Raw genomic sequence first — 25,736 nt, forward strand, 5'->3', positions numbered from 1 at the left:
CCGCACAACAGAGGAAACAGCCTTGTGTTCGACCGGCCATGTTCGAAACGGGATCCTGTTCATCGGGAGGGGTCTGGCGTACCGCAAAATGGAGGAAACAGACCTCCTACGGTCGAAACGGGGTCCTGTTGTTCGGGAGGGGTGTGGCGTACCGCAAAACGGAGGAAACGGACTTGTGTTGGAGCGCTACGGTCGAAACGGGGGTCCTGTTCATCGGGAGGGGTGTGGCGTACCGCAAAACGGGACTCCACGGGATACTGTTCATCTCCACCGTCGACCCCCTCCAGCCTCCACGGGCTACTGTTCATCCACCGTCGACCTCCTCCAGCCTCCACCTGCGACTGTTCATCCACAGGCTCCTGTTCATCCAGCCTCCGCCGCGCGCTACTCCACAGGCTACTGTTCAACCAGCCCTCTCCACGGGCTCCTGTTCAACCACCCCTCCACGGGCTACTGTTCATCCTGCCCTCCACCGTCTACTGTTCATCCAGCCCTCCACGGGGTGGTCCTGTTCATCCAGCCCTCCACGGGGTCCTGTTCATCCAGCCCCAACCGGCTCGATTGATCGGGGTCCTGTTCATCCAGAGGCAACACCACGGGGTCCTGTTCATCCAAACCCCCCAGCAACGCCCACTGTTCATCAAGAGGCACCATCGATCGGCTTAAGTTAGCAGCAGTAGCGAAGGAATCGCTCGATTGGGTTCAGTTAGCAGCCATCGATCGATCGCTCGGGTTCAGTAACGCGTAGCCTGCAGTGCAATCGCTAGGGTTCAGTTAGAGCCCAACCCCTCGCTCGGGTTCAGTTAGAGCCCAATGCCTCGCACCCACACGTGTGCGTGTACGAGAGAAGCGCGCATCGCTCGGCCCAGACCACCCACCGTAACTGGGAACACCCCGATATTTCCCTCGCCCTCACTTCTACCATGGTTTTTTCCGTCATGGACGGCCCAAAGAATGTCATGCAGCTGCGTCTCCGGCCCGCCCAGGACGAAAAGCCCATTTCCTGTCATGATTTTTTGTCATAAAAGTAGGAGCCCACCACATCTATGACGATACCGGGTTTTGTCACAATTATCGTCATAGAAGTGTCATAAGTATGACAGAAAAAATTCGCTCGGCCCAACATGTCACGGATGTGTCTTTTTTTGTAGTGAAAGCACTGTCAAGATCGCCATCGTCACCGGCGCGACACCTTGATCTCCATCGTAGCATCGTTTTCGTCTCGCCAACTATTGCTTCTACGACTATCGCTACCGCTTAGTGATAAAGTAAAGCAATTACATGGCGATTGCATTTCATACAATAAAGCAACAACCATATGGCTCCTGCCAGTTGCCGATAACTCCGTTACAAAACATGATCATCTCATACAATAAAATTTAGAATCATGTCTTGACCATATCACATCACAACATGCCCTGCAAAAACAAGTTTGATGTCCTCTACTTTGTTGTTGCAAGTTTTACGTGGCTGCTACGGGCTGAGCAAGAACCATTCTTACCTATGCATCAAAACCAGAACGATTTTTCGTCAAGTATGTGTTGTTTTAACCTTCAACAAGGATCGGGCATAGCCACACTCGATTCAACTAAAGTTGGAGAAACTGACACCCGCCAGCCACCTGCGTGTGAAGCACGTCGGTAGAACCAGTCTCGCGTAAGCGTACGCGTAATGTCGGTCCGGGCCGCTTCATCCGACAATACCGCCGAATCAAAGTATGACATGCTGGTAAGCAGTATGACTATTATCGCCCACAACTCACTTGTGTTCTACTCGTGGATAACATCTATGCATAGACCTAGCTCGGATGCCACTGTTGGGGAACGTAGTAATTTCAAAAAAATTCCTACGCACACGCAAGATCATGGTGATGCATAGCAACGAGAGGGGTGAGTGTAGTCCACGTACCCTCGTAGACCGTAAGCGGATGCATTATGACAACACGGTTGATGTAGTCGTACGTCTTCACGATCCGACCGATCCTAGTACCGAAAGTATGACACCTCCGCGATCTACACATGTTCGGGTCGGTGACGTCCCATGAACTCTTGATCCACCTGAGTGTCGAGGGAGAGCTTTGTCAGCACGACGGCGTGATGACGGTGATGATGAAGCTACGGGCGCAGGGCTTTGCCTAAGCACTGCAACGATATGACCGAGGTGGATTATGGTGGAGGGGGCACCGCACACGGCTAAGACAATGTCTGTTGTTGTGTTCTAGGGTGCCCCCTGCCCCCGTATATAAAGGAGAAAGGGGGAGGCCGGCCGGCCCTAGGGCGCGCCATGGAGGGGAGTCCTCCTCCTCCTAGTAGGAGTAGGACTCCCCTTTTCCTAGTCCAACTAGGAGGGGGAAGGGGGAAGGAAGGAGAGGGGGAGGGAGAGGGAAAGAGGGGTCGCACCCCCCTCCCCGAGTCCAATTCGGACTCCCTTGGGGGGCACCTCCTGGCTGCTGCCCTCTCTCTCCCCTAAAGCCCACCAAGGGCCCAATAACTTCCCGGGGGGGTTCCGATAACCCTCCCGCACACCGGTGTTACCCGAAACCTCCCGGAACACTTCCAGTGTTCGAATATAGCCGTCCAATATATCTTTATGTCTCGACCATTTCAAGACTCCTCGTCATGTCCGTGATCATATCCGGGACTCCAAACTTCCTTCGGTACATCAAAACACATAAACTCATAATACCGATCGTCACCGAACGTTAAGCGTGCGGACCCTACGGGTTCGAGAACTATGTAGACATGACCGAGACACGTCTCCGGTCAATAACCAATAGCGGAACCTGGATGCTCATATTGGCTCCCACATATTATAGGAAGATCTTTATCGGTCAAACCGCATAACGACATACGTTGTTCCCTTTGTCATCGGTATGTTACTTGCCCAAGATTCGGTCATCGGTATCTCAATACCTAGTTCAATCCCGTTACCAGCAAGTCTCTTTACTCATTCCGTAATGCATCATGCCGCAACTAACTCATTAGTCACATTGCTTGCAAGGCTTATAGTGATGTGCATTACCGAGAGGGCCCAGAGATACCTCTCCGACAATCGGAGTGACAAATCCTAATCTCGATCTATGCCAACTCAACAAACACCATCGGACACACCTGTAGAGCACCTTTATAATCACCCAGTTATGTTGAGACGTTTGGTAGCACACAAAGTGTTCCTCTGGTATTCGGGAGTTGCATAATATCATAGTCATAGGAACATGTATAAGTCATGAAGAAAGCAATAGCAACATACTAAATGATCAAGTGCTAAGCTAACGGAATGGGTCAAGTCAATCACATCATTCTCTAATGATGTGATCCCGTTAATCAAATGACAACTCATGTCTATGGCTAGGAAACTTAACCATCTTTGATTCAACGAGCTAGTCAAGTAGAGGCATACTAGTGACACTCTGTTTGTCTATGTATTCACACATGCACTAAGTTTCCGGTTAATACAATTCTAGCATGAATAATAAACATTTATCATGATATAAGGAAATATAAATAACAACTTTATTATTGCCTCTAGGGCATATTTCCTTCATCCCCTACCCGAGATCCGCCGGTTTTGACACCGACACTTGTTAATTTGTCTCATGCCAACCAATGTGTTTTCCTTCTATCTTCCTCATCTCTCCACCAAAAGTTCCTTATAATCTGGGATAACTCTTCACAAAGAGAAACCAGAAATTTGAAAATTCACATGGCATACATAGGTAGACTAAATTGTTGTTTTTATTTAGTCTTCCTTCACCCCACAAGATGCATATTTTTCAATCGGGTCCAAAAGCCTTTTTACAAACTTATCTTTAGTATATTGAAACTTACCAATCTTCATTCTTCCCCGGGACCAGTAATCCAAGATATCTATCTTCGGACCCTCCCACTGTAATTTCTAAGATAACCATAGAACACTACTGGAATCAGGATCTTTGCCGTCAGCCAGGTCTTTGTCGTCCGCTAGCTGACGGCAAAGACTATATTTGCCGTCAGCCAAGTCTTTGCCATCCGCCAGCAGACGGCATATAGTCTTTGCCGTCCGCTAGCGGACGTCAAAGAATGAGGGTGACCCACTACCGAGAACCACCTAACGGACACTGTCTTTGCCGTCCGCTAGCAAACGGCAAAGAAAGTGGCCAAGCTAACGCCCGTTAGCTAGGATCTTTGTCGTCTGCTGGCGGACGGCAAAGAACCGTGCCCTAACTAAAATCCATATCGACGCCCGCCCGCGCCCCACATCTGTCCCCTCTCTCTTTCCGCCCGCGCCCAAGCCGCCGCCGCCGCGCACCATCCCGCCCCCGTGCCGCCGCCGCCCCGCGCCATCCCTGTCGCCGCGCCGCCCCAGCAGCCTCGGTGACCCCCTTCCCCGCCCCGCACCATCGCCGTCGTCGCGCCGCGCCGCCCCGTGCCCGAGCCGCCGCCGCCCCACGCCACCCACGTCGCCGCGGCACCCCCTCCTCCACCCCGGCGGCCCCGGCGCCCCTCTGCTCCACCACCACGGCGGCACCGCCGCTCCGGCGCTCCCTCCTCCACCCGGCGGCCCAGGCGCCCCTCTGCTCCACCACCGCGGCCTCCCCGCCGCTCCGGCGCCCCCTCCTCCACCCGGCCGCCCCGGCGCCCCTCTCCTCCACCACCGCGGCCGCCCCACCCCTCGGGCACCCCCTCCTCCACCCGGTGAGACCTCTTGTATTTTTTCTATTTTTGTTTCTGTATTTTAAGTTTAGTTTAGGTTTATTTTAGGTTTGGTTTAGTTTAGGTTTACTTTAGTTTAGGTTTAGAGCATAGATAGCATCTTCTCTACTATAATTTAAATTCTCACTAGTAGTCTTATTAGTTAGATCATCTTCTATACTATTATTGATCCAAAGTGTTTAGTTATGCATGATCAATTTTTTGTACATTATGCTTTTTATGTGTCATTTAAATAATGTAGTGCCAGATTTCTCAACTCATTGGCATATAATGAATTATTATTGTTATATTATTAATAGATGATGGAACAAAAACTATTTCCCTTCAAAGTGAAAAATCTTTCAGTGAAGTAAATATTAGTGCACGAGTTCTTTTGTATACAAGAAAAAAAGTGGCATGTCTTGGTAGGTACGTGGCAACCGTATCATCAGATTTAAACTTTAGAATTAGTATTTGTGATAAATGAATTCAAATGCATTTCCAATAGAAAATGCAATACACATATCTAGTGAACTGTAAATGAAAGTTATCCACAGACTCCTTGAAGGGGTTGTATAAAAGATTATGAAACTAATAGTGAGAAGAGCAAAAGCTTTCCTCAAATTCCTTTGCATATATTCAAATTCATCAATCAGCAACACTCGAATTAGTTTAATTTGAGAAAACAACAAGGCATGCATATTGCTTATGGAATCTGTCATAAGAGGCAAACTATACCTGTCTTTTCCTTTTCTTTTTTGCGGAAAGGCAAACTATACATTCTGATTTGCATACAAAGTAAATTGATTTTACGACACTACACCCTTAGTTTCTGATTTGAGGTTTGTTTGTTTGCTTGGTGTGTGGCACCTAGAGCCGCCTAAAATATGGTGCAACTATGATCTGTTGCCACAAGTATTCCAATGTGATCACACCGGAAGGAACTTTAGGTTTAGTTTTGGTTATGAAGAAAGAAGAAAGATGAAAAAAAGAAGAAGATGAAGAGGAGAAAGAAGAAGTGTATCTTTCCCCTATTTTTAGATTACTATGCTCTTTTTTTTAACATTTTCAGTTTTCTTTCACGTCTAAAGAAATCCCTAGTTTTTAAGGGTGCCAATTGCCATTGCCAACTAACCTACCTAATTAACTAAGTGTTGTTGATGTTGTTGAGCACAAGTGCATTGCTTTTTTCTCAGTTTTCTTTCATGTCTAGAAACTTGGCTCTATGTTTATAGATATGCTTCTAGCTAGATACTAATTGGTCTCTTCTGCTGCTTATTAGAGATGGGGGAGGCCGTCACCGCAGGCTCCGCTCTGCCACACCGGAGTACGAGTTGGATGCTTTCGAGTTCTTCAGTATCATACTTGGGACTTCCTCCAAGAGGCAGGTATATAAAAGGAGAGATCTCCCCTTCACCCATCTCATTATGATAACTCTGTTGTTTGCTACATCACTCCTTGTCCCAAACTGCAGAGGCTGCCTGACACTTTTATGAACATGCTGGGTGAAGATCCGCCAAATAATGTGAACCTGCGACAGGCCGGCAGCGGATTTCGTAGGCTGTGGGACGTGGAGTTGGTGATCAAGGAGGGCCACATGTACCTGTGTCGTGGCTGGGAGATGTTCTACCGTGCCTACGACCTGCGGCTGGGGTACTTCCTTCCCTTCAGGTACGATGACGATGCCACCATGCTCATCGTGAAGGTGTTCAACGCGACTATGTGTCGCATGCGCTACGCTGACGACGATGAAGCCAGTATGTTCCGCCTCTTCTTATTCCTCTACATTTGGCTTTGTCTCGCATCGATTGTTAACGGTCATTAATTGTAGCATTTGGACAGGCAATGGGATCAGCAACAGCGACACTGGCTACAGCCAAAGCAGCAGCGATTCTAGCTGTAGCAAAAGCAACAGCGATTCTGGCTGTAGCAAAAGCAGCAGCGATTCGGGCTGCGGCAAAGACAGCAAGGAGGATGATCCGGACTGGAGTGGGGAAGAAGAGGAGCAGAGTGGGCATCAGGCTGAGGATGACCTAGCGATGGTGGTGGCTGACCAAGGGCAAGAGATGGTGGTGGCGCACCATGGGCAAGAGATGGTGGTGGCTGAGGATGACCTAGTGATGGTCGTGCCTGTCCTGCCTGAAGATGGCCTCGCGATGGTGGTGGTGCCTGACAATGACCTCGCACCGGTGGTGGCGCCGGCGATCCCACAGCTGAGCGACATGACCACGCCAATTGTGGTAGAAGACTACATCCCACTGCCGCCACCGCCTCGCCGCTCTTGGCGCATCAGGCTGAGGAAGGAGAAGGAGAAGAACAATGAGAACTGAACTATGTCAGGTATGTCAGATCTCCAAAATGATCTATATATAGTTAGCTCTAATATGCTTACTTACCTATGTTAGCTCTAATATGCTTAGTTACATATGTTAGCTCTCATATGCTAAGTTATCTCTACTATGCTTAGTTTCCTATAGGTTAGCTCCAAAATTACTTATGTTAGCACAAAATGACCAAGTTTACATAATAAGCTTATAGTCTTCTTCTTCTTCTTCTTCTTCTCCAAAATGACATAAGTTAGCTATAAGTTAGCTCTAATATGCTTAGTTCACTCAAAGATGGCATAATTAGCTAGGTTGGCTCCATTTTACCTAAGTTGGCTCTAATATGCTAAGTTATCTCTAATATGCTTAGTTTCCTATAGGTTAACTCCAAAATTACTTATGTTAGCACAAAATGACCAAGTTTACATAATAAGCTTAATTATAGTCTTCTTCTTCTTCTTCTTATTATTCTTCTAGTCTTCTTCTAGTATTCTTCTTCTTCTTCTTCATTTTCTTCTAGGTTAGCTCCATTTTACTTAAGTATGCTTACTTCTTATAGTCTTCTTCTTCTTCTTCTTCATTTTCTTCTTCTTTTTCTAACATATTTTTTATCATTTCGCAGATTTGATTTAATTCACGGAAGCTTGCATGGATGGAGTGCTTCTTTTCCATTTGTGCTTTTATTTTGTATCAATGAAGTTGCATGGTTGGAACTTGTTATATGGATGGATGGATAACGGTGTTGGATGAACAATGTGAAACTTTTGTAATATGTAAGGATGGAACTATATATGTGTTGGTTATGTATGTATATATGATGAAACTTGTGTGTTGGATATGCTTGTTGTGTATATATGTGAATTGCTGTGTATATCTGTGTATATCTATGAATTGCTGTCAAATTGAATGAATTAAATTAAAAACAGGGTTGTACAGGCTCTTTGCCGTCAGCTAGCTGACGGCAAACATGCCACATGGCAGCTACCTGTGCTTCCTGGGACTGGCATGTTTGAGCACTTTGCCGTCCGCCAGCTGACGGCAAAGACCTTAGCCTCTTTGCCGTCCGCTGGCTGACGGCAAAGCATGTCGTTAACCCCTAACGGCTCTCACACCACCTCACTGCCGTCCACGATCTTTGCCGTCTGCTGGCCACCAACGGCGGACGGCACAATCCTTTGTCGTCCGTTTCCAGGAAGCAGACGGCAAAGAAGGCCTTTGCTGGCACCTGTTCGGACGGACAGTTTGCCGTCTGCTGGCGGACGGCAAAGAACTTTGTCGTCCGTGATCCATGTCTTTGCCGTCCGCCATGGCGGACGGCAAAGAAGCTGATTCTAGTAGTGGAAGCCACTTGATTCTTCAAACTGCACTTTTCCCAAACATAATGGGACACTTATCAAGACTCAATAATCCCAGTTCCCTTCTCACACATCGTCAAAATATTCTTAATGGTTAATGCTTGATCGATCGAGCCCTTGAAAAATAGTAGGCCGCCCAAACATAATGGGACACTTATCAAGACTCAATAATGCCCAATTCCCTTCTCATACACCGTCAGAATATTCTTAATGGTTAATGCTTGATTGATCGAGCCCTTGAAAAATAGTAGGCTGTCATCTGCAAATAATAAGTGAGAGATACCCGGAGCTTTTCTATTCAAATGGAATCCTGAAGAGCCACCCCCAGCACATGCATCATTAAGGAGCATACAAAGCACCTTAACAACAAAACTGAACAAGTATATAGATAACGGATCTTCCTGCCTGAGCCGCCGAGAAGGAGAAAATGGCTCGGGCAAATAACCATTAAAACACACCACAAATTTGAGGAAGTAACACACGTCATAATCCAGTTAACCCACCACGGCACAAAACCCAAAGCCCCCATCATACATTGCAAAAATTGCCAATCCATGCAATCATAGGCTTTGGCAAGGTCCTACTTATAAGCACAATATTCCCTCTTAAATCTTTAAATGTACTTAACAAGTGCATACATTCAAAAGCTATGAGAGCATCATCAGAGATTAACCTTCCCGGAATAAATGCACTTTAAGCAGGGGATATCATACCATCAACTAGTGCTCGCAACCTATTTATAAGACACTTGGAGATACCTGAAATCTTTAATTGGTCAAAGATTCTTAATATTCGAGATGAGAATGAGAACAATATTTGTATTATTAACCCCCTCCGGCATAATTCCAGAAATAAAACCAGCATGTACAGCCTTGAAAATACCATATTTGATCAAACCCCAATTCCATTGGGAAAACCTCGCAGGAAAACCATCCGGTCCCGGGGTTTTTAAAGCTCCATTTGTAAAAGAGCATCACTCATTTCTTGTTCCGTAAAAGGTTTGCACATATCATCTTTCATAATATGGGATGGGTCAACCGAAGCATCACAAGAATAAAGTTGTTTAAAGAACAAATTTGTCATACCTTTCATCTCTAGATTTTCCATGAGATGACCATCATTCTTTCTAAGAGCAGAAATATATTTTTCTTTGCTCTCTAAGTAACCTTCCACTGAAAATATTTTGTATTACATCCCCCCACTTCATCTTGTCCAAACATGATCTTTACTTCCATAACATTTCTTCCTTGATCAGTAGCTCTCATCCATGTCCACTAGAACTTTCTTCCTTTTCCAGCAAGAACACCTATGATATAAGATGTATTTGAGTGTCTTTCTTTATAAACAAAATTGGAAAGAAAACAGTTGAAACCAAATAGCTAATTTCTGGAAGAAATCATCCACATCTCGCACGCGCCACAGTCCTCATAGGGCCCACCAATCGTCCATCGTTTTCTCCCCTATCTCTTAGACGTCAAAGAGAGCCACTTGGTTCTTTCCCTCTTTGTCTCCCGCCTCCCGTCATTCTCTCTCTTCTCGTCCCTCATTCTCTCTCTTATGGTCGTGCGGCGACCATGGTTGTAGGCGGAGACACTCGCTGTGCATTTTGCTGCAGGGGACGGTAGCTGCTACAAGGCCTCGTTGTCAATGGAAGTTGCAAACACAATGTTCATCGTGTTGCTAACCCGCTGATCTCTTTGATCAACGGGATGGTACCGAGTGCTACAGGAGAAAGAACACAACTAAGGAAGAAAGTTATGTTTTCTTTTTCAAACTTTTTAGGAAGTCTTTTGTCCTAAATCTTTTGTTGGATAATAAACACATAAATTCCTTGAGTCAATTATTAACACAATTTTTATGCTATAGTGGAAGAACACATTTCTCCGAAACGAAATGGGATTAAACTGAGAATTATGGTTATGTCGTGTGGTTTTTTCACTTCAGGTCTAGTATATATTGTTCACTATTTTTTCAATGAATATCAAATATAACATGGCTTGTCGGTTTCTTTCCTTGAAAACATATGTGAAGGAAAATGTTGGTAGAAATCAACCACGGCCGGCATGCGCTACGCACCCCCATAGGGCCCACTGACCGCCCATCACTTTTTCCTTATCTCTTAGCAGTCGTGGAGAGCCACACAATTCTTTCCCTCTTCATCTCATATTTCCTGCCATTCTCTTTCATCCCCTTCCTCTTTCTATCTCTTGCATTAGACCGTCAACCAGCGTTGTATGCACCGCCACTAGCCATGTGTTTTGCCGCAGAGGGCTAGTCGCTACTGCAAGCTCTCCCGGAAGTTACAAACGCGACACTCATCGTGCTGGTAACCCGCATATTTCGCTGACCAACGGGATGACACCGAGTGCTGCAGGAGACCGCTAGAAGGCGTAGGCCGTCGCCTCAGTGCTGTTAGAGGGTGAGGCATGAGGTGATGGGGAGTTGATGAATGCCAATGCCATGGTGCACTACGACATCGTCCAGGCTCTTTTGAGTTAATTGGCAACATCCTTTTATTCATACATAAGCTTGTTCATTACAGATAATGGTCCTGATAACATAGGAGTCTCACTAAACCAACATGATCTAACATCATACTCTGCTGACCTAGCAAGAGTGTGAGCTGCCACATTACATGAATGCTTATCATGGATAAAATTATAAGATATAAACTTTGTAGCCCAGTTCTTGATATCACGGACTATTTCTCGCGTAGGGGATCTATCCATTTTTTATTCTTAGATCTCATTGATCAATGATAAATAGTTAGAAGCCACCATGATTCTCTGCATACCTCTAATCCCAACAACAAATAAGGCTTGGCGTAGTGCCATAGCTTTTGCAACTTCAGGATTGAATTCGAGCAAAGTAGCCTCTGCTTGCATTGCTGCCTGCACCATCCCGCGATGATCACAAATCACCATGCAAAATCCCACTCTTGTAGAATGAGAAAAGATTGATGCATCCATGTAGACAAGCATCCACCCTTCTGTGGCGGAGACCAATTGTGGTTTGATTTCAGGGACTCACGCACGATGAAAACTGGACAAAAGGCAAATTGATGAACTCAATGTAGACTTTGATCTTTCCTACAACACGAAGTGGATGAATTAAGGTCTTACCATTACGGCAGGCATTTCTATGCTCCTAAATATACCAAATTACCATGGCAAAAATCATGACAGAAAAATCAGTAGCAATTATCATCCTTCATAATATACATTTCCTAATATGGATACAGTTTTTCAGGTTCCGGCAAATTTGATATCCTTTTCGAGTTCATTCCAGATTTTTTAAACATCGCCCATGTTGCGATGAGCGACCGCACCATTGTGTGTATTGAGATGGTGGTAGCCTAATTCGATGTCTACATGGGATATCAGCGGGTCGATCCGTAGCGTCACCCAAATTTGAAATCCGCGTGTCACTGCGTTCGGTACTTGGGTGTGTGGTTTCAGTTTGAAAAGTTATTTGCATTGGGCGACTGGTCAACGCTCACGTCGGTCGCGTGGCGTGCGTTCGATTGACGCAGACCGTGAGTCTTTCGTGCGGCGTTCTCGGCTATTCCTCTCTCGACACGCACGACACGTGTCCGCCTTAGTGGGCCGGCGACCGCTCTTCCCCCCTTATATTCTCCCACATCCTTCTCGACGACTCATCTTTCTTCTTCCTCTATTGTAGAGCGATCTCCTGCTCTTCTCCCTCTCTCTCGCCATCTTCACCCCCGGTGAGCACAACGAAGCCAGCCAACGAGCCATCACCCTTCCCTTGTTTCTCCCTCTCTCAGTTGCATCCGGTACTCCTCTTAACGACTGGAGCTGTGACCGGAGCATGGTGCTACAAACGCCGAGCACCGGTGTCTGCAGTGGGAAGCTGCAACCAGATCCCAATGGTCGTTGCAACATGTGTAGTGTGGTGCTGGGAGTGGCACTATGGGGTGCGGCGACCGGCGCCGAGACGCGCTGCGGTCGGCATCACAGCATGTTGCGGCGTGAGCGCGACGATGTTGCGACGCCGCGACAGATCTGGGAGCGACGACGACCTCAGGCGCAGGTGAGAGTTGACTTTTTCCTTCTTCTTTTTTTTTTCCTTTTTTCTGCAATCGAATGGTTATTCATATCCAGATCGTAGGGGCCGCCCGGTTACCGGCCGAAAGTCGCGCCGGCCGACCGGCGCAGTTACTCGTAATTGATCTCTTATTCTGTAAGAAAATCGGGACGACCTCCGGCAGGGATGAGAGTTGAGCTTTTCCTTCTTTTTTTTCCTTTTTTCTGCAATCGGACGATTATTCATATCCAGATCGTAGGGCTGCCTGGCGCCCGGCCTAAAGTCGCGCCGGTCGACCGGCACAGTTACTCATAACTGATTTCTTAATCTGTAAGAAAGACGGGACGACCTCCGGCGCGGGTGAGAGTTGACTTTTTTCTTCTTCAACCGGACGGTCATTCATGTCCAGATCGTAGGGGCTGCCCGGCGCCCGGCCTAAAGTCGCATCGGTCGGCCGACTCAGTTACTCGTAACTGATTTCTTAATCTGTAAGAAAGCCTGGACGACCTTAGGCGCGGTTGAGAGTTGACTTTTTCTCTTTTTCTTTCTTTTTTTCTGCAATCGGACGGTCATTCATACCAGATCGTAGGGTCCGCCTGGCGACCGGCCTAAAGTCGCGCGGGTCGACCGGCGTAACTGACCTTTCAGTTTCGGAAGTCTACGTTCCTTTTGGTGGGGTGGACTCTGGGTCTCCGGTGTGAACGCGGCCCCGTGTATCCCTCCTGTCGGAAACAACAGCCGGGCCGCCGCACGCGCCGAGGCGCCCTCAGCGTCCGACACGTAAGCGCTCGCACGTGCGCGAGAGGCCGCCCACCCCGCGGACCCCACCCCCGTCCACCGATCTCATCCGGTGCGGCTTGAAGATGGATATACATATCTCCTAGGGAAACCCGGCGGATCATCTGCGCGTCCACCTCCCGCGCCCCCTCCCCCGCGCCCGTCCGATCCCGATCGTGCGGCCCACGCCCCGGCCGCACCGGTCAAACACCGTGGGGCCCCCCAGAGCGGCCGCCGCGCTCCCGCGGATAAGATCGCGCGCGGGCTGCTGCCGCCCGCGAGGGACTGCGCCATGGACTGCGCGCGGTGGAGTCTTCCACCCAGCCCCCTGGGTTCACGGGTACTTCGCGGGCCGGACGGGCACGAAGACTTTCTTCATATCCTCAGGAGAGGCCGTTTTTGTTGGATTGCGGCCGCCCGCGGCGCGATCAATGGATGAGGGCTGCAGTAAACGCATGCAACCACGTCATTATCTATCCTTCTGACAGCAGGCAAAGGCACCGATCTTCGGCCGCAGGCCAGGAAGTCACCATCCGATAAAAAACACAGTAGCACTCAATCAACAAAAAAAAAGTACGCGCTCATAAATAAAAAAGTATATAAGTATATATCCAGGGGTAAAAGTTGGAATTGAGAACCACTGCAAGCAAAGCAGCTTTTTTTATGGCAACCGCCACGGCATGCACGCAAGGAAACCGTGGTGACTGACCGATCTCTTGTCCTGTAAGAAAGTGAGCATTGATCGAGTGGATGGATAATGCTGATCCCTTGGGTCAGTCAGCAGGGACGATTATCCATCCCGGAAACAAATAGCGCCAATGGTTTGTCATGAATTCTTTGGCTGCTGTTAGGTGGACGGCGTGCGGCGCGGCGCCCGTGGACGGCATCCCGATGTTTATCCAGGGTGCTTAGTGCGAAATTCCGATTATATTTAATCCGCGTACGGGGCGACGGCGAGAGGCATCGCAGAGTTCATCAGACCCGCGCTCGCCAGCTCGAGCGAGGGCGAGAAAAATACTCTATCCATTCCAGTCTTCACAAAGAAAAGCCTCGCCTCCATTCCGTTACTTGTAGTCGTGATAGATAGATCCCACCCCGGCCCAGCCCCTCCATCCTCAAGAGCCACCGCCGCACGCCGACCGACGATCACCCCCGCATCCCTCCCGCCACCGCCTTTCCTCCCTCCTCCGCCGCGTCCGTCTTTGCCAATCCGTCGAGTTTCCCCGGAGTTTCCGCCACCCTCTTTCGAGTTCTTGTTGCTGCTTAATGCTGGTCCGGGGGATGGGCGGCGGCGTCTTCTGTTGTCCGGTGGCGGCGATCTGCCGATGTGGCGGCCGCGTGGGCGGCGGGAGGAGGAGCACCTGAGACGGTGCCGCTCTGCCGCCGTGTTCCGTTCCCTTTGACCGAAAGGTGCCGCTCCTTTCCGGAAAGGGGGAATTTGTTTCTGCGCTTCTGGCGACTTCCTTTGCGCCGATTCCATTCCTTGTTGCCTCGCTAAATCTCGCCCGGATTTCCTCTTCCCCTTGGACTCCATCCCGGTCGCAGATCCTTTTCCTCCCTGCCCGCCCATTCTTGCTCTGCTCCGTCACTCGCTCTGCAACTGCAACCTCGAGTTCTTGCTGAGTTTGTTGGTCAAGAAGATCACATCTGGGAGAGGATGGCGTCGAGATCCTACTCCAACCTCTTGGAGCTCGCCGGCGGCGCTGACCGCGACCAGCCGCTGCCGTCCCTCGGGCAGCCACGCATACCGCGGGTGATGACGGCGTCTGGCATTGTGCCCGGCCTTGACCGCTCCGACGCCCCCGCTGACGCTGCCGCCTCGGTGGCCTCCGACGACCAACCCGACCAGCCGCCGCGGGAGCGCACCATCATCGTGGCCAACCAGCTGCCCATCCGCGCCTGCCGCGGCGCCGACGGCGCCTGGGAGTTCTCCTGGGACCAGGACAGCCTCCTGCGGCAGCTCAAGGAGGCTCTGCGCGCGCACCAGGGCCGCGCCCACATGGACTTCGTCTACATCGGCGGCCTGCGCGACGACATCCCGGCGGAGGAGCAGGACAAGGTCGCGCTCGAGCTCTACGACCGCTTCCGCTGCGTGCCCGCCTTCCTGCCGGACGACCTCCGCTCCCGCTTCTACCACGGCTTCTGCAAGCAGCAGCTGTGGCCACTGTTCCATTACATGCTGCCACTGTCGCCCGAGCTCGGCGGCCGCTTTGACCGCGACCTGTGGAAGGCCTACCTGTCCGTCAACAAGATCTTCACCGACAAGATCATGGAGGTGATCAACCCCGAGGAGGACTTCGTCTGGGTGCACGACTACCATCTCATGCTCCTGCCCACCTTCCTGCGCAAGAAATTCAACCGTGTCAGGCTGGGCTTCTTCCTGCACAGCCCGTTCCCATCATCGGAGATCTACAAGACCCTGCCGGTGCGCGAGGAGGTGCTCCGGGCGCTGCTGAATGCCGACTTGATTGGGTTCCACACATTTGATTATGCCAGGCATTTCCTCTCATGCTGCAGCAGGATGCTGGGAATGAAATACGAGTCGCAGAGGGGATACATTGGACTGGAGTATTATGGACGGACTGTCACTGTCAAGATACTGCCGGTGGGGATACATTTGATGCAGCTGCAGGCAGTGCTCAACCTCCCGGAGACCGGGCTCAAGGTCGCCGAGCTTATGAAGGAGTTCCCTGATCGTCACCGCATCATGATGCTTGGTGTGGATGACATGGACATATTTAAAGGCATCAGTCTGAAGCTTCTGGCATTTGAGGAGCTCTTGACGCAGCATCCAGAGTATCGAGGAAAGGTGGTGCTGGTACAGATTGCCAATCCGGCGAGGGGGAAGGGAAAGGATGTGAAGGAGGTACAGGATGAGAGCTATGCCATGGTGAAGCGCATCAATGAGGCATTTGGGCAGCCAGATTACCAGCCAGTCATATTGATCGACAGGCCACTGCACTTCTATGAGAGGATGGCATACTATGTTGTTGCTGAGTGCTGCTTGGTGACCGCGGTGAGGGATGGCATGAATCTTATACCATATGAGTACATCATTGCTAGGCAAGGGAATGAAAAGATTGACAGGATCCTGGGTCTCAGCCCTTCCACAAGGAAGAAGAGCATGCTTGTCGTGTCGGAGTTCATTGGCTGCTCGCCCTCCCTGAGTGGCGCGATTCGGGTGAACCCTTGGAACATTGAGTCAGTGGCCGAGGCAATGGACAAGGCCTTGCACACAGGTGAAGGTGAGCAGGCGCTGAGGCACGAGAAGCATCACAAATTTGTGAGCACACATGATGTCGGATACTGGGCAAACAGCTTCCTGCAGGATCTGGCGAGGACTTGCCAAGACCATAACAAGAGGCGCTGCTGGGGCATAGGATTTGGGCTAAGGTTCAGGGTTGTGGCCCTTGATACGAGCTTCAAGAAGCTCGCGGCTGAGCAGCTCATCTCAGCCTACCGGAAGGCAAGCACGCGTGCCATTCTCTTGGACTATGATGGTACGCTCATGCCTGAGTCATCGTTTCGTAAGATGCCGAGCTCCAAAACAATAAACATGTTGAACAGCCTCTGTCGCGATGAGAAGAACTTGGTCCTAATCGCAAGCACAAAGACCCGGGCGACCTTAAGTGAATGGTTCTCAGCATGTGAGGACCTAGGCCTTGCTGCTGAGCATGGCTACTTCATCAGGTAAATTCCAACTGTTCCCTGAAAATTCTCAAGTACCTTCAATGTTGAAATGAAACTAGTGCTACTACTATGACTTTGTACTGTACATTCCAATTAACACTATTGTTGAAACGAAACTACTATCACTACTGTGACTTTGTACTGCACATTTAACCTGTATATGTACATTCCAATTAACACCATTTTGCTGTAGGCTGGAAAGAGATGCAGAATGGGAGACATGCGGCCCGGCAACAGACTTCAGCTGGAAGCAAATCGCGGAGCCGGTGATGAAGACCTACACCGAGACAACGGACGGGTCGATCATCGAGGACAAGGAGACAGCAATCGTGTGGTGCTACAAGGACGCCGACCGTGATTTTGGATCTTGCCAGGCCAAGGAGCTCCATGATCACCTGGAGAGTGTCCTCTCCAACGAGCCGGTATCAGTCAAAGCTGACCTGAACTATGTTGAGGTGAAGCCACAGGTAAAGCTTGGCTGAAACCAACGGTGCTTTTGTTTCCTACCGTACCTAGTGTGATTGCTTGCGCCACTGCACTTCTGTAATGGAAACAACACTAAGCCAGGAACATTCTTTGCACTGCAGGGTGTGAGCAAGGGCCTGGTGGCGAAGCGGATGCTGTCGACAATGCAGGAGCTGGGGCTCCAGCCTGACTTCATCCTCTGCGTCGGGGATGACCGCTCCGACGAGGACATGTTCGAGGTGATCACCACCGCGGTGGACGGCCCCTACCTGAGCCCTTCCGCGACGGTCTTCGCCTGCACCATTGGCCAAAAGCCCAGCAAGGCCAAGTACTACCTGGACGAACCCGCCGACATCAAGCGCATGATCCGGGCCCTCGCGAGCGTCTCTGACCAGGAGCTGGCGCTGGAGGAGGGCGAAGAGCTGGAGGAGGGCGAAGACCCTCCTTACCCTTTCCTTGCCGGCGACGGCACCAGCAGCGACGACACCTGGCTGGACTGAGGGGGGAAGCTGGCAGAGAAGACCAGCAGCAGCGCAGCCTCCGGCCTGAATAAGACAGCATAATGGACCGTGCCGTCGTAAACGGCACCATAGTTGTGTTTCTGCTTGGTTGTTGTTCTGCCTGTTTCGCCCATTGTGTATATAGACTCCGTTGAACTTGGTTAAATTACCGACTAAATTTCCAGACACCATCTAGCCGCTGTTTTAATTTGCACTTTCTTTGTTTTTGTTTTTTTGAGACAATGCACTTTCTTTGCTGTTGGTCTGAGAACTGGGCGTAGCTCAGTTGGCAGGGCGAAGGAGTTCGCACCCAGCCCACTGGTGTTCGAGTCTCAGCTCGAGCGCTTGGTGCTCACGAAATTTTCTTCTATAAAAAATGCTAACAGGCTAGTCTAGCCCAAGTTGGTCTTGTTTTTTTTTTTCGTTGGTCTTGCTCTCTCTCACGGCTGGTGCTGCCTCCTGGCCTGGCCTACTGGAGGCGCCAATGATTTCGCCTTGCCTTTTTTTTCTTCTGGTTCGGCTCGTGCTGGCTGCTGACTGGGCGCGCCCGTCCGTCCGTAGTGCTGGCTGGTCGTGTGGGGTTTCGGATAAGAAACAGGATTAGAAGTAGGTGTTGCTACTGTTGTAGTCTCCCGGCAAATGATGGGCGCCATTTGTCACTGGTGGGGGGTGGGAGGTAGGTCAGGTGCTGGTCTTATGCCATATGGGGTAATAAAGGCGAGGCCCCGGCGGGTGGGTTGGTTGATCATCGTGCACGCTAGCATATTCGGCCATGCCATGTCTAGTCTACTATAGTACTCTGGCATACCAAATGGCCTAAGAGAGATCCTCTGCCAGATTGGATTGGGTTGGATTGGATTGAAGCAAAGCCTTCTGGTTAGGTTAATGAATCTACTCCATGGTGGTGTTGCTTAGACGGAAGACGCAACGCAACGACGCGGCGGCCGCGGCCGGCCGGTTTTGGCCGACAGCGGCGCCGATCGCAGCGGACAAACCGCCGACCGGGGGCATGGCAACCAACGTCCCTGTCTTTCCTTCGCGTAATCTTCTCGTATGGGACAGCGGCGGGCGTCAGAGCGCACGCGGCGACCCGGTCCGCCCGCGTCCACGCTGGGCTCGTTTCTGCCGACCTGGCTGGCGCCTGGCTGTCGTCCGACTCGTGCGTCGCGGCGCGGCTTGTCCGGGCGCAGGGAAAGGGATCGTCGGGCCGGTATTTCCGATGGCGCCGTAGCTCGTGCACAGGTGTGCTACTACTGATGAAAACGATGCGAGCGCATCGGCCAGCAGTCGGAAGCAAGCTGTCGCTGTCGGGGGAGTAGAGGATAAGGCCGAGATCAGTTCGCGCGTCCCCGGCGACGGGAATGGGGCAGGAGGTTGACCCCTTTTTTTCGGGACGGATGGCCGACCTGCCTGCCTGCTATCCTTTACTTCCACGACCAAGGCTCGCAGTGACAGGCGTCAAGCCGTCAATAATTGGCTAAGATATACCGTAAGAGCAACTCCAACGCGCCGACCCAAACGGACGGTGTTATTGTCCGCTTTTGTCTTTTTTGTCGGCGCGCTCGGCACATTGCCGACAAGCTCCTTTGTGAGAGTTGATGCTCTTAAAAGTGGCACAAAACTTGTTGCACTCTTGTTGAACCACCTTCCATCGCTTCGAAATGGACACCCACCCTCACGTGGTTTGGACTTGGTACGGCGGAAACTTCTTGCGTTCGTGGAACTCACGATGGACACGAATCCGAAAGGTTGATGCCTTTTGTTCTGCACCGATCTTGGGGACTTGCCCAATGTCCCTCCAACACTCACAAAGGAGCTTGTCCTCGGCCGCGGTGTATGCCTTCGTCCGCCTGCTCTTGCGCTTCGGCTTCACCCCGACGGCTTGGCTGGCGAGCTCGTCCTCGAAGAAAGGCTCCCCTTCGATGTCCCACTCGTCCTCTTCCTCGAGGTCGTAGTCCTCCGGAAACTCATGGTCGAGCGGGAAGCCGTCCAAGTCCAGGCCGACCTGATCTTGCATGAAGGCGTCCTGCATGCCAGCTTGATCATATGTCGACGGCGTGAACCGTCCTGGCTTTGTGTCTCCTCTGGATCATAGCCAGCCACAACGGCACCGCGAGCGGCCTCTGTATCACCATCAAAGATGATGCTCTGCATGAAATGGTTGGCCGTCTCGTTGTCGCCGGCCGCTGGCATTCTGTCGAACAGGTTGTGGGCGCCCGGGAGCATGTCGGCTAGCATCTGCCGCGCGCGTTTCCTCGCCCCGCCAGATGATGAGGCACCAGCTACCGGTGTGGCTTTGAGGTCAATGGGCGCGGGCGCGGGCGTGGAAGGCGCCACCACGCTCACCTCTGACGAGCATTCCCCGGAGAGGCGGGAGGCTTGCAGGTAGACGTGGAAGCCAGGAATCAGGTAAGTTGCCGACGTGCGGGGCGACTCTGGGAGCACCATCCGAGGAAACACGGACGAGCCGGTGCTGGCTGCGGCCACGGCAGCGTTGACGAGCCCGTGCTGGCCAGGGTTTAACCCTAGGTAGATCAGCGCCTCCCTCGTTGCCGCTGTGACGTGGGCGACGTATCCTCTTGTTGCGCGGCGGCGGCTATGGCGGCAGCGGCCGCTGCATCGTCCCTCGCGTCCGCCGCGTGCCTCCGGCCCTTTCTCTTCGCCGACTCTGCGGCCTGCTCCTCGGGCCTCAGCTGATTCTTCTTCTTAGGCACGGTGTCGGTCTTGCGAGGGGCGTGGGGCTTGCCTTTGCTGGAGGGGGCGGCCGTGATGCCGGACGAGGCGAGGGAGGTGAGGTCGGCGGCGGCATCGAGGTCGTCGTCCATGGTGAGCGACCGGGAGCGAGCGTGGGCGAGAGGATTTTTGGGAAAGTGGAGGGAAATTGTGGAGGCTTTACCAACGACTGGCGGGCCAGCGGGAGTAGTTGGCGCACGGCGCGCGCGTCCGTCTCGTGTTCGCACCGACGCAAATCAGGCTCAAAATTGGGCCGGGAATGGGCCGGCAGGCGGACGAAAAGCGGACGCGCGTCCGTTTGGGTCGACGCATTGGGACGACTTCTCTGTCCGTGCTGAACCAAACAGACGCACGCGGACGAAATGGGTCGCCGCGTTGGAGTTGCTCTAAACGCGTCGTACCGAAATACTTGTAGTCTACAAGTATTTCAGTACACAGGTAGTATGTAATAAGAGCAACTCTAACGCGCCGACCTAAACGAACGCGCGTCTTGTCCGCTATTTGTCCGTTTGGGTCGGCCGCCCGCTTGGCGTCCGCCCTATTTTTGTTTTGGGTCGGCCGTGCACCCAACGCGCGCGACCCATTTCATATCCATATAAAAAATTAAATGGCCCGCATTCATAGATCATGCCAGCGGCCATGCCATCGCTCAAAGTTCATGCCGGCGCCATGCTAGCGGGCGGCATACAATGCCAGCCTCCAAAAGACCATCAGACAGTTCATGCTGGCACACTTGCCATCGGCCGGCACACATGCCATCACACAAAAAGGGACGGAAATTCGACCACGCCATTCTCGGCCATGGTCATGCCAGCACACTTGCCGGCATACAAAAAAAGGATGGCGCTCTCCGCCATAGATCACTTGTCGCCGAATTTGAACATGTCGGGCTGCATCTTCTCGAACCATGGCCTCTTCCTCGGCGACATGGTGTTCAGGTCCACCTTCATGATCTTCACCCTTGTCGTCATGCTAGCGAGCGCCACTTCTTTTGTCTTGCTCTTGACATTTGGCAGCCTCGATCTCGAGCATCTTGGCTTGCTTCTCGGCTTCCATCGCAAGCATCTGGGCTTGCTTCTCCGCCTCGAGGTCAAGCCTCCTCCTTTGGATCTCCATGAAGGCGTTCATTTTCTCTTCCTTGTCTTGCCGGCACTTCTCCTCTCTTGTGTCCTTGCTCAGCATGCCCTTCAAGGTTGCAAGCAAGGCAATCGAGGCCGCATCGCGCTTGTCCTCCTTCTTGGAGTTGGCATTCCCCCGCGACCGTGGCTTTTTGCCCTGCCCAAGCTCCTCCACGACTTCCTCCCCCCCCCCCCCCCCCCCGCGCCATGATGGCAGCATATTGCGCCTTGAACTTCTCCTCCCCCCTGATGACCATCCAACAATGAGAGAAGTTGAAGGACTTGCCCTCATGTTGAGCCTTGAATGCCCCCAAAGCTTGGAATGCCTACAAATGAATAGCATGCACGCATATGGGCAAATGGACATGCAAGCATAAACGGAAATGGATACGAAGAGGGGCACATGTATACCGTATCTTGCATGCCGATGCCGCTCAACGGGCGTGCCTTGATGGTCTCAAGGGTGGCACAAAACTTGTTGCACTCATGTTATATCACCCTCCATCGCTTCGAGAGGGACACCCTCTCACGCTTGCTTTGCATTTCGTACGGTGCAAACTTCTTGCTTTCATGGTACTCACATGAACACGAATCCAAAAGGTTGATGCCTTTTGTTCAGCGCTGACCTTGGGGTCTTGCCCAATGTCCCTCCAAAACTCACAAAAAGGAGCTTGTCCTTGGACGACGTGTATGCCTTCGTCCGTTTGCTTTTGTGCTTTGGCTTCGCGCCGACTTGGTTGACGAGCTTGTCCTCGAACAAAGGCTCCCCGTCGATGTCCATTTCATCCTCTTCCTCGAGGTCGTAGTCCTCCAGGAACTCGTGGTTGAGCGTGAATCTGCCCATGCTGACCCGATCTTGCATGAACATGCCGTCCATGCCAGCCTGATCATAGGTCGACGGCATGAATGGCGCTCGGCCATCTTGGCTTTGGGTCACCTCGGGATCGTAGGTAGCCGCGGCAGCACCGCTAGTGGAGGTAAAGGCCGCCTTCGAAGATGATGTTCTCGATGATGAAAGGTTGGTTGTTTCATCGTCGTCGGCCTCCAACATTGTGTCGAACAGGTTGCGTCCGCCGAGGAGCATGTCGGCTGGCATCTCCCGCGTGTTGGGGAACGTAGTAATTTCAAAAAAAAATCCTACGCACACGCAAGATCATGGTGATGCATAGCAACGAGAGGGGAGAGTGTTGTCCACGTACCCTCGTAGACCAAAAGCGGAAGCGTTATGACAACGCGGTTGATGTAGTCATACATCTTCACGATCCGACCGATCCTAGTACCGAAAGTACGGCACCTAGTACCGAAAGTACGGCACTTCCACGATCTGCACACGTTCAGCTCGGTGACGTCCCACGAACTCTCAATCCAGCTGAGTGTCGAGGGACAGCTTCGTCGGCATGACGGCGTGATGACGGTGATGATGAAGCTACCGGCGCAGGGCTTCGCCTAAGCACTGCAACGATATGACCGACGTGGATTATGGTGGAGGGGGGCACCACACACGGCTAAGAGATTAATGATCAACTTGTGTTGTTGTCGTGTCCTAGGGTGCCCCCCTGCCCCCGTATATAAAGGAGCAAGGGGGAGGCCGGCCGGCCCTTGGGCGCGCCAAGGAGGGGAGGAGTCCTCCTCCTAGTAGGAGTAGGACTCCCCCTTTCCTAGTCCAACTAGGAGGAAGGGGGAAGAAGGAAGGTAAAGGAAGAGGAGAAGGAAAGGTGGGGCTCCCTAGTCTAATTCGGACTCCCCATAGGGAGGGGGCGCGGATGCCCCTTGTGGGCTGCCTCCCGTCTTCTCTATGGCCCATGTAGGCCCAACTTTCCCCGGGGGGTTCCGGTAACCCTCCGGCACTCCGGTTTTCTCTGAAACCACTCGGAACACTTCCGGTGTCCGAATACAGTCGTCCAATATATCAATCTTTATGTCTCAACCATTTCAAGACTCCTCGTCATGTCCTGATCACATCCGGGACTCCGAACTACCTTCGGTACATCAAAACACATAAACTCATAATATTGATCGTCACCGAACGTTAAGCGTGCGGACCCTACGAGTTCGAGAACTATGTAGACATGACCGAGACATGTCTCCGATCAATAACCATTAGCGGAACCTGGATGTTCATATTGGCTCCCACATATTCTACGAAGATCTTTATCGGTCAAACCGCATAACAACATACATAGTTCCCTTTGTCATCGGTATGTTTACTTGCCCGAGATTCGATCGTCGGTATCTCAATACCTAGTTCAATCTCGTTACTGGCAAGTCTCTTTACTCGTTCCGTAATGCATCATTCCGCAACTAACTCATTAGTCACATTGCTTGCAAGGCTTATAGTGATGTGCATTACCGAGAGGGCCCAGAGATACCTCTCCGACAATCGGAGTGACAAATCCTAATCTCGATCTATGCCAACTCAACAAACACCATCGGAGACACCTGTAGAGCACCTGTATAATCACCCAGTTACGTTGTGACGTTTGGTAGCACAGTAAGTGTTCCTCCGGTATTCGGGAGTTGCATAATCTCATAGTCATAGGAACATGTATAAGTCATGAAGAAAGCAATAGCAACATACTAAACGATCAAGTGCTAGGCTAACGGAATGGGTCAAGTCAATCACATCATTCTCTAATGATGTGATCCCGTTAATCAAATGACAACTCATGTCTATGGCTAGGAAACTTAACCATCTTTGATTCAACGAGCTAGTCAAGTAGAGGCATACTAGTGACACTCTGTTTGTCTATGTATTCACACATGTACTAAGTTTCCGGTTAACAGAATTCTAGCATGAATAATAAACATTTATCATGATATAAGGAAATATAAACAACTTTATTATTGCCTCTAGGGCATATTTCCTTCAGTCTCCCACTTGCACTAGAGTCAATAATCTAGTTCACATCACCATGTGATTTAACATCAATAGTTCACATCACCATGTGATTAACACCCATAGTTCACATCGCTATGTGACCAACACCCAAAGGGTTTACTAGAGTGAGTGATCTATTTCACATCGCCATGTGATTAACACCCAAAGAGTACTAAGGTGTGATCATGTTTTGCTTGTGAGAGAAGTTTAGTCAACGGGTCTGCCACATTCAGATGCGTATGTATTTTGCAAATTTCTATGTCTACAATGCTCTGCACGGAGCTACTCTAGCTAATTTGCTCCCACTGTCAATATGTATCCAGATTGTGACTTAGAGTCATCCAGATCGGTGTCAAAGCTTGCATCAACGTAACTTTTTACGACGAACTCTTTATCATCTCCATAACCGGGAATATTTACTTAGTCTTATAAGGATAATTTTGACCGATGTCCAGTGATCTACTCCTAGATCACTATTGTACTCCTTTGCCAAACTTAGGGCAGGGTATATATACAATAGGTCTGGTACATAGCATGGCATGTTTTATAGAACCTATGGCTGAGGCATAGGGAATGACTTTCATTCTCTCTCTATCTTCTGCTGTGGTCGGGCTTTGAGTCTTACTCAACTTCACACTTTGCAATACAGGCAAGAACTCCTTCTTTGACTGTTCCATTTTGAACTTACTTCAAAAACTTGTCAAGGTATGTACTCACTGAAAAAAAACTTATCAAGCGTCTTGACCTATCTCTATAGATCTTTGGTGCTCAATATGTAAGCAGCTTCACCGAGGTCTTTCTTTGAAAAAACTCATTTCAAACACTCCTTTATGCTTTCCAGAAAATTCTACATCATTTTCGATCAGCAATATGTCATTCACATATACTTATTAGAAAGGCTGTAGTGCTCCCACTCACTCTCTAGTAAATACAGGCTTCACCGCAAGTATGTATAAAACTATATGCTTTGATCACACTATCAAAGCGTACATTCCAACTCCGAGATGCTTGCACCAGTCCATAAATGGATCACTGGTGCTTACACACTTTGTTAGCATCTTTTGGATTGACAAAACCTTCTGATTGCATCATATACAATTCTTCTTTAAGAAATCCATTAAGGAATGCAGTTTTGACATCCATTTGCCAAATTTCATAAAATGCGGCAATTGATAACAT

The 25,736-nt window shown here is 50.5% G+C and overlaps 1 protein-coding gene across 1 annotated transcript; it reads left to right on the forward strand.

Moving 5' to 3' along the window:
• The first annotated feature begins 14,100 nt into the window (after positions 1-14,100).
• Positions 14,101-18,019, forward strand: LOC109778567 (alpha,alpha-trehalose-phosphate synthase [UDP-forming] 6). The gene is made up of 3 exons (XM_020337134.4): positions 14,101-16,863; positions 17,057-17,330; positions 17,451-18,019. Exons 1-3 carry the CDS (start codon positions 14,831-14,833, stop codon positions 17,826-17,828), a joined length of 2,685 nt encoding a protein of 894 aa, XP_020192723.1. The 5' UTR covers positions 14,101-14,830; the 3' UTR covers positions 17,829-18,019.
• Positions 18,020-25,736: the final 7,717 nt, after the last annotated feature.

Source organism: Aegilops tauschii, chromosome 5 (assembly GCF_002575655.3).
Source record: "Aegilops tauschii subsp. strangulata cultivar AL8/78 chromosome 5, Aet v6.0, whole genome shotgun sequence".
In the NCBI taxonomy this organism is placed as follows: Eukaryota; Viridiplantae; Streptophyta; class Magnoliopsida; order Poales; family Poaceae; genus Aegilops; species Aegilops tauschii.

What these genes read in the sequence shown, in the direction of transcription:
- LOC109778567 (XM_020337134.4), top strand. Translation starts at nt 14,831, where the DNA reads ATGGCGTCGAGATCCTACTCCAACCTCTTGGAGCTCGCCGGCGGCGCT. An exon ending in GAGCATGGCTACTTCATCAG is followed by an intron (nt 16,864 to 17,056) that starts GTAAATTCCAAC and finishes ATTTTGCTGTAG; the next exon opens with GCTGGAAAGAGATGCAGAAT. An exon ending in ATGTTGAGGTGAAGCCACAG is followed by an intron (nt 17,331 to 17,450) that starts GTAAAGCTTGGC and finishes TTTGCACTGCAG; the next exon opens with GGTGTGAGCAAGGGCCTGGT.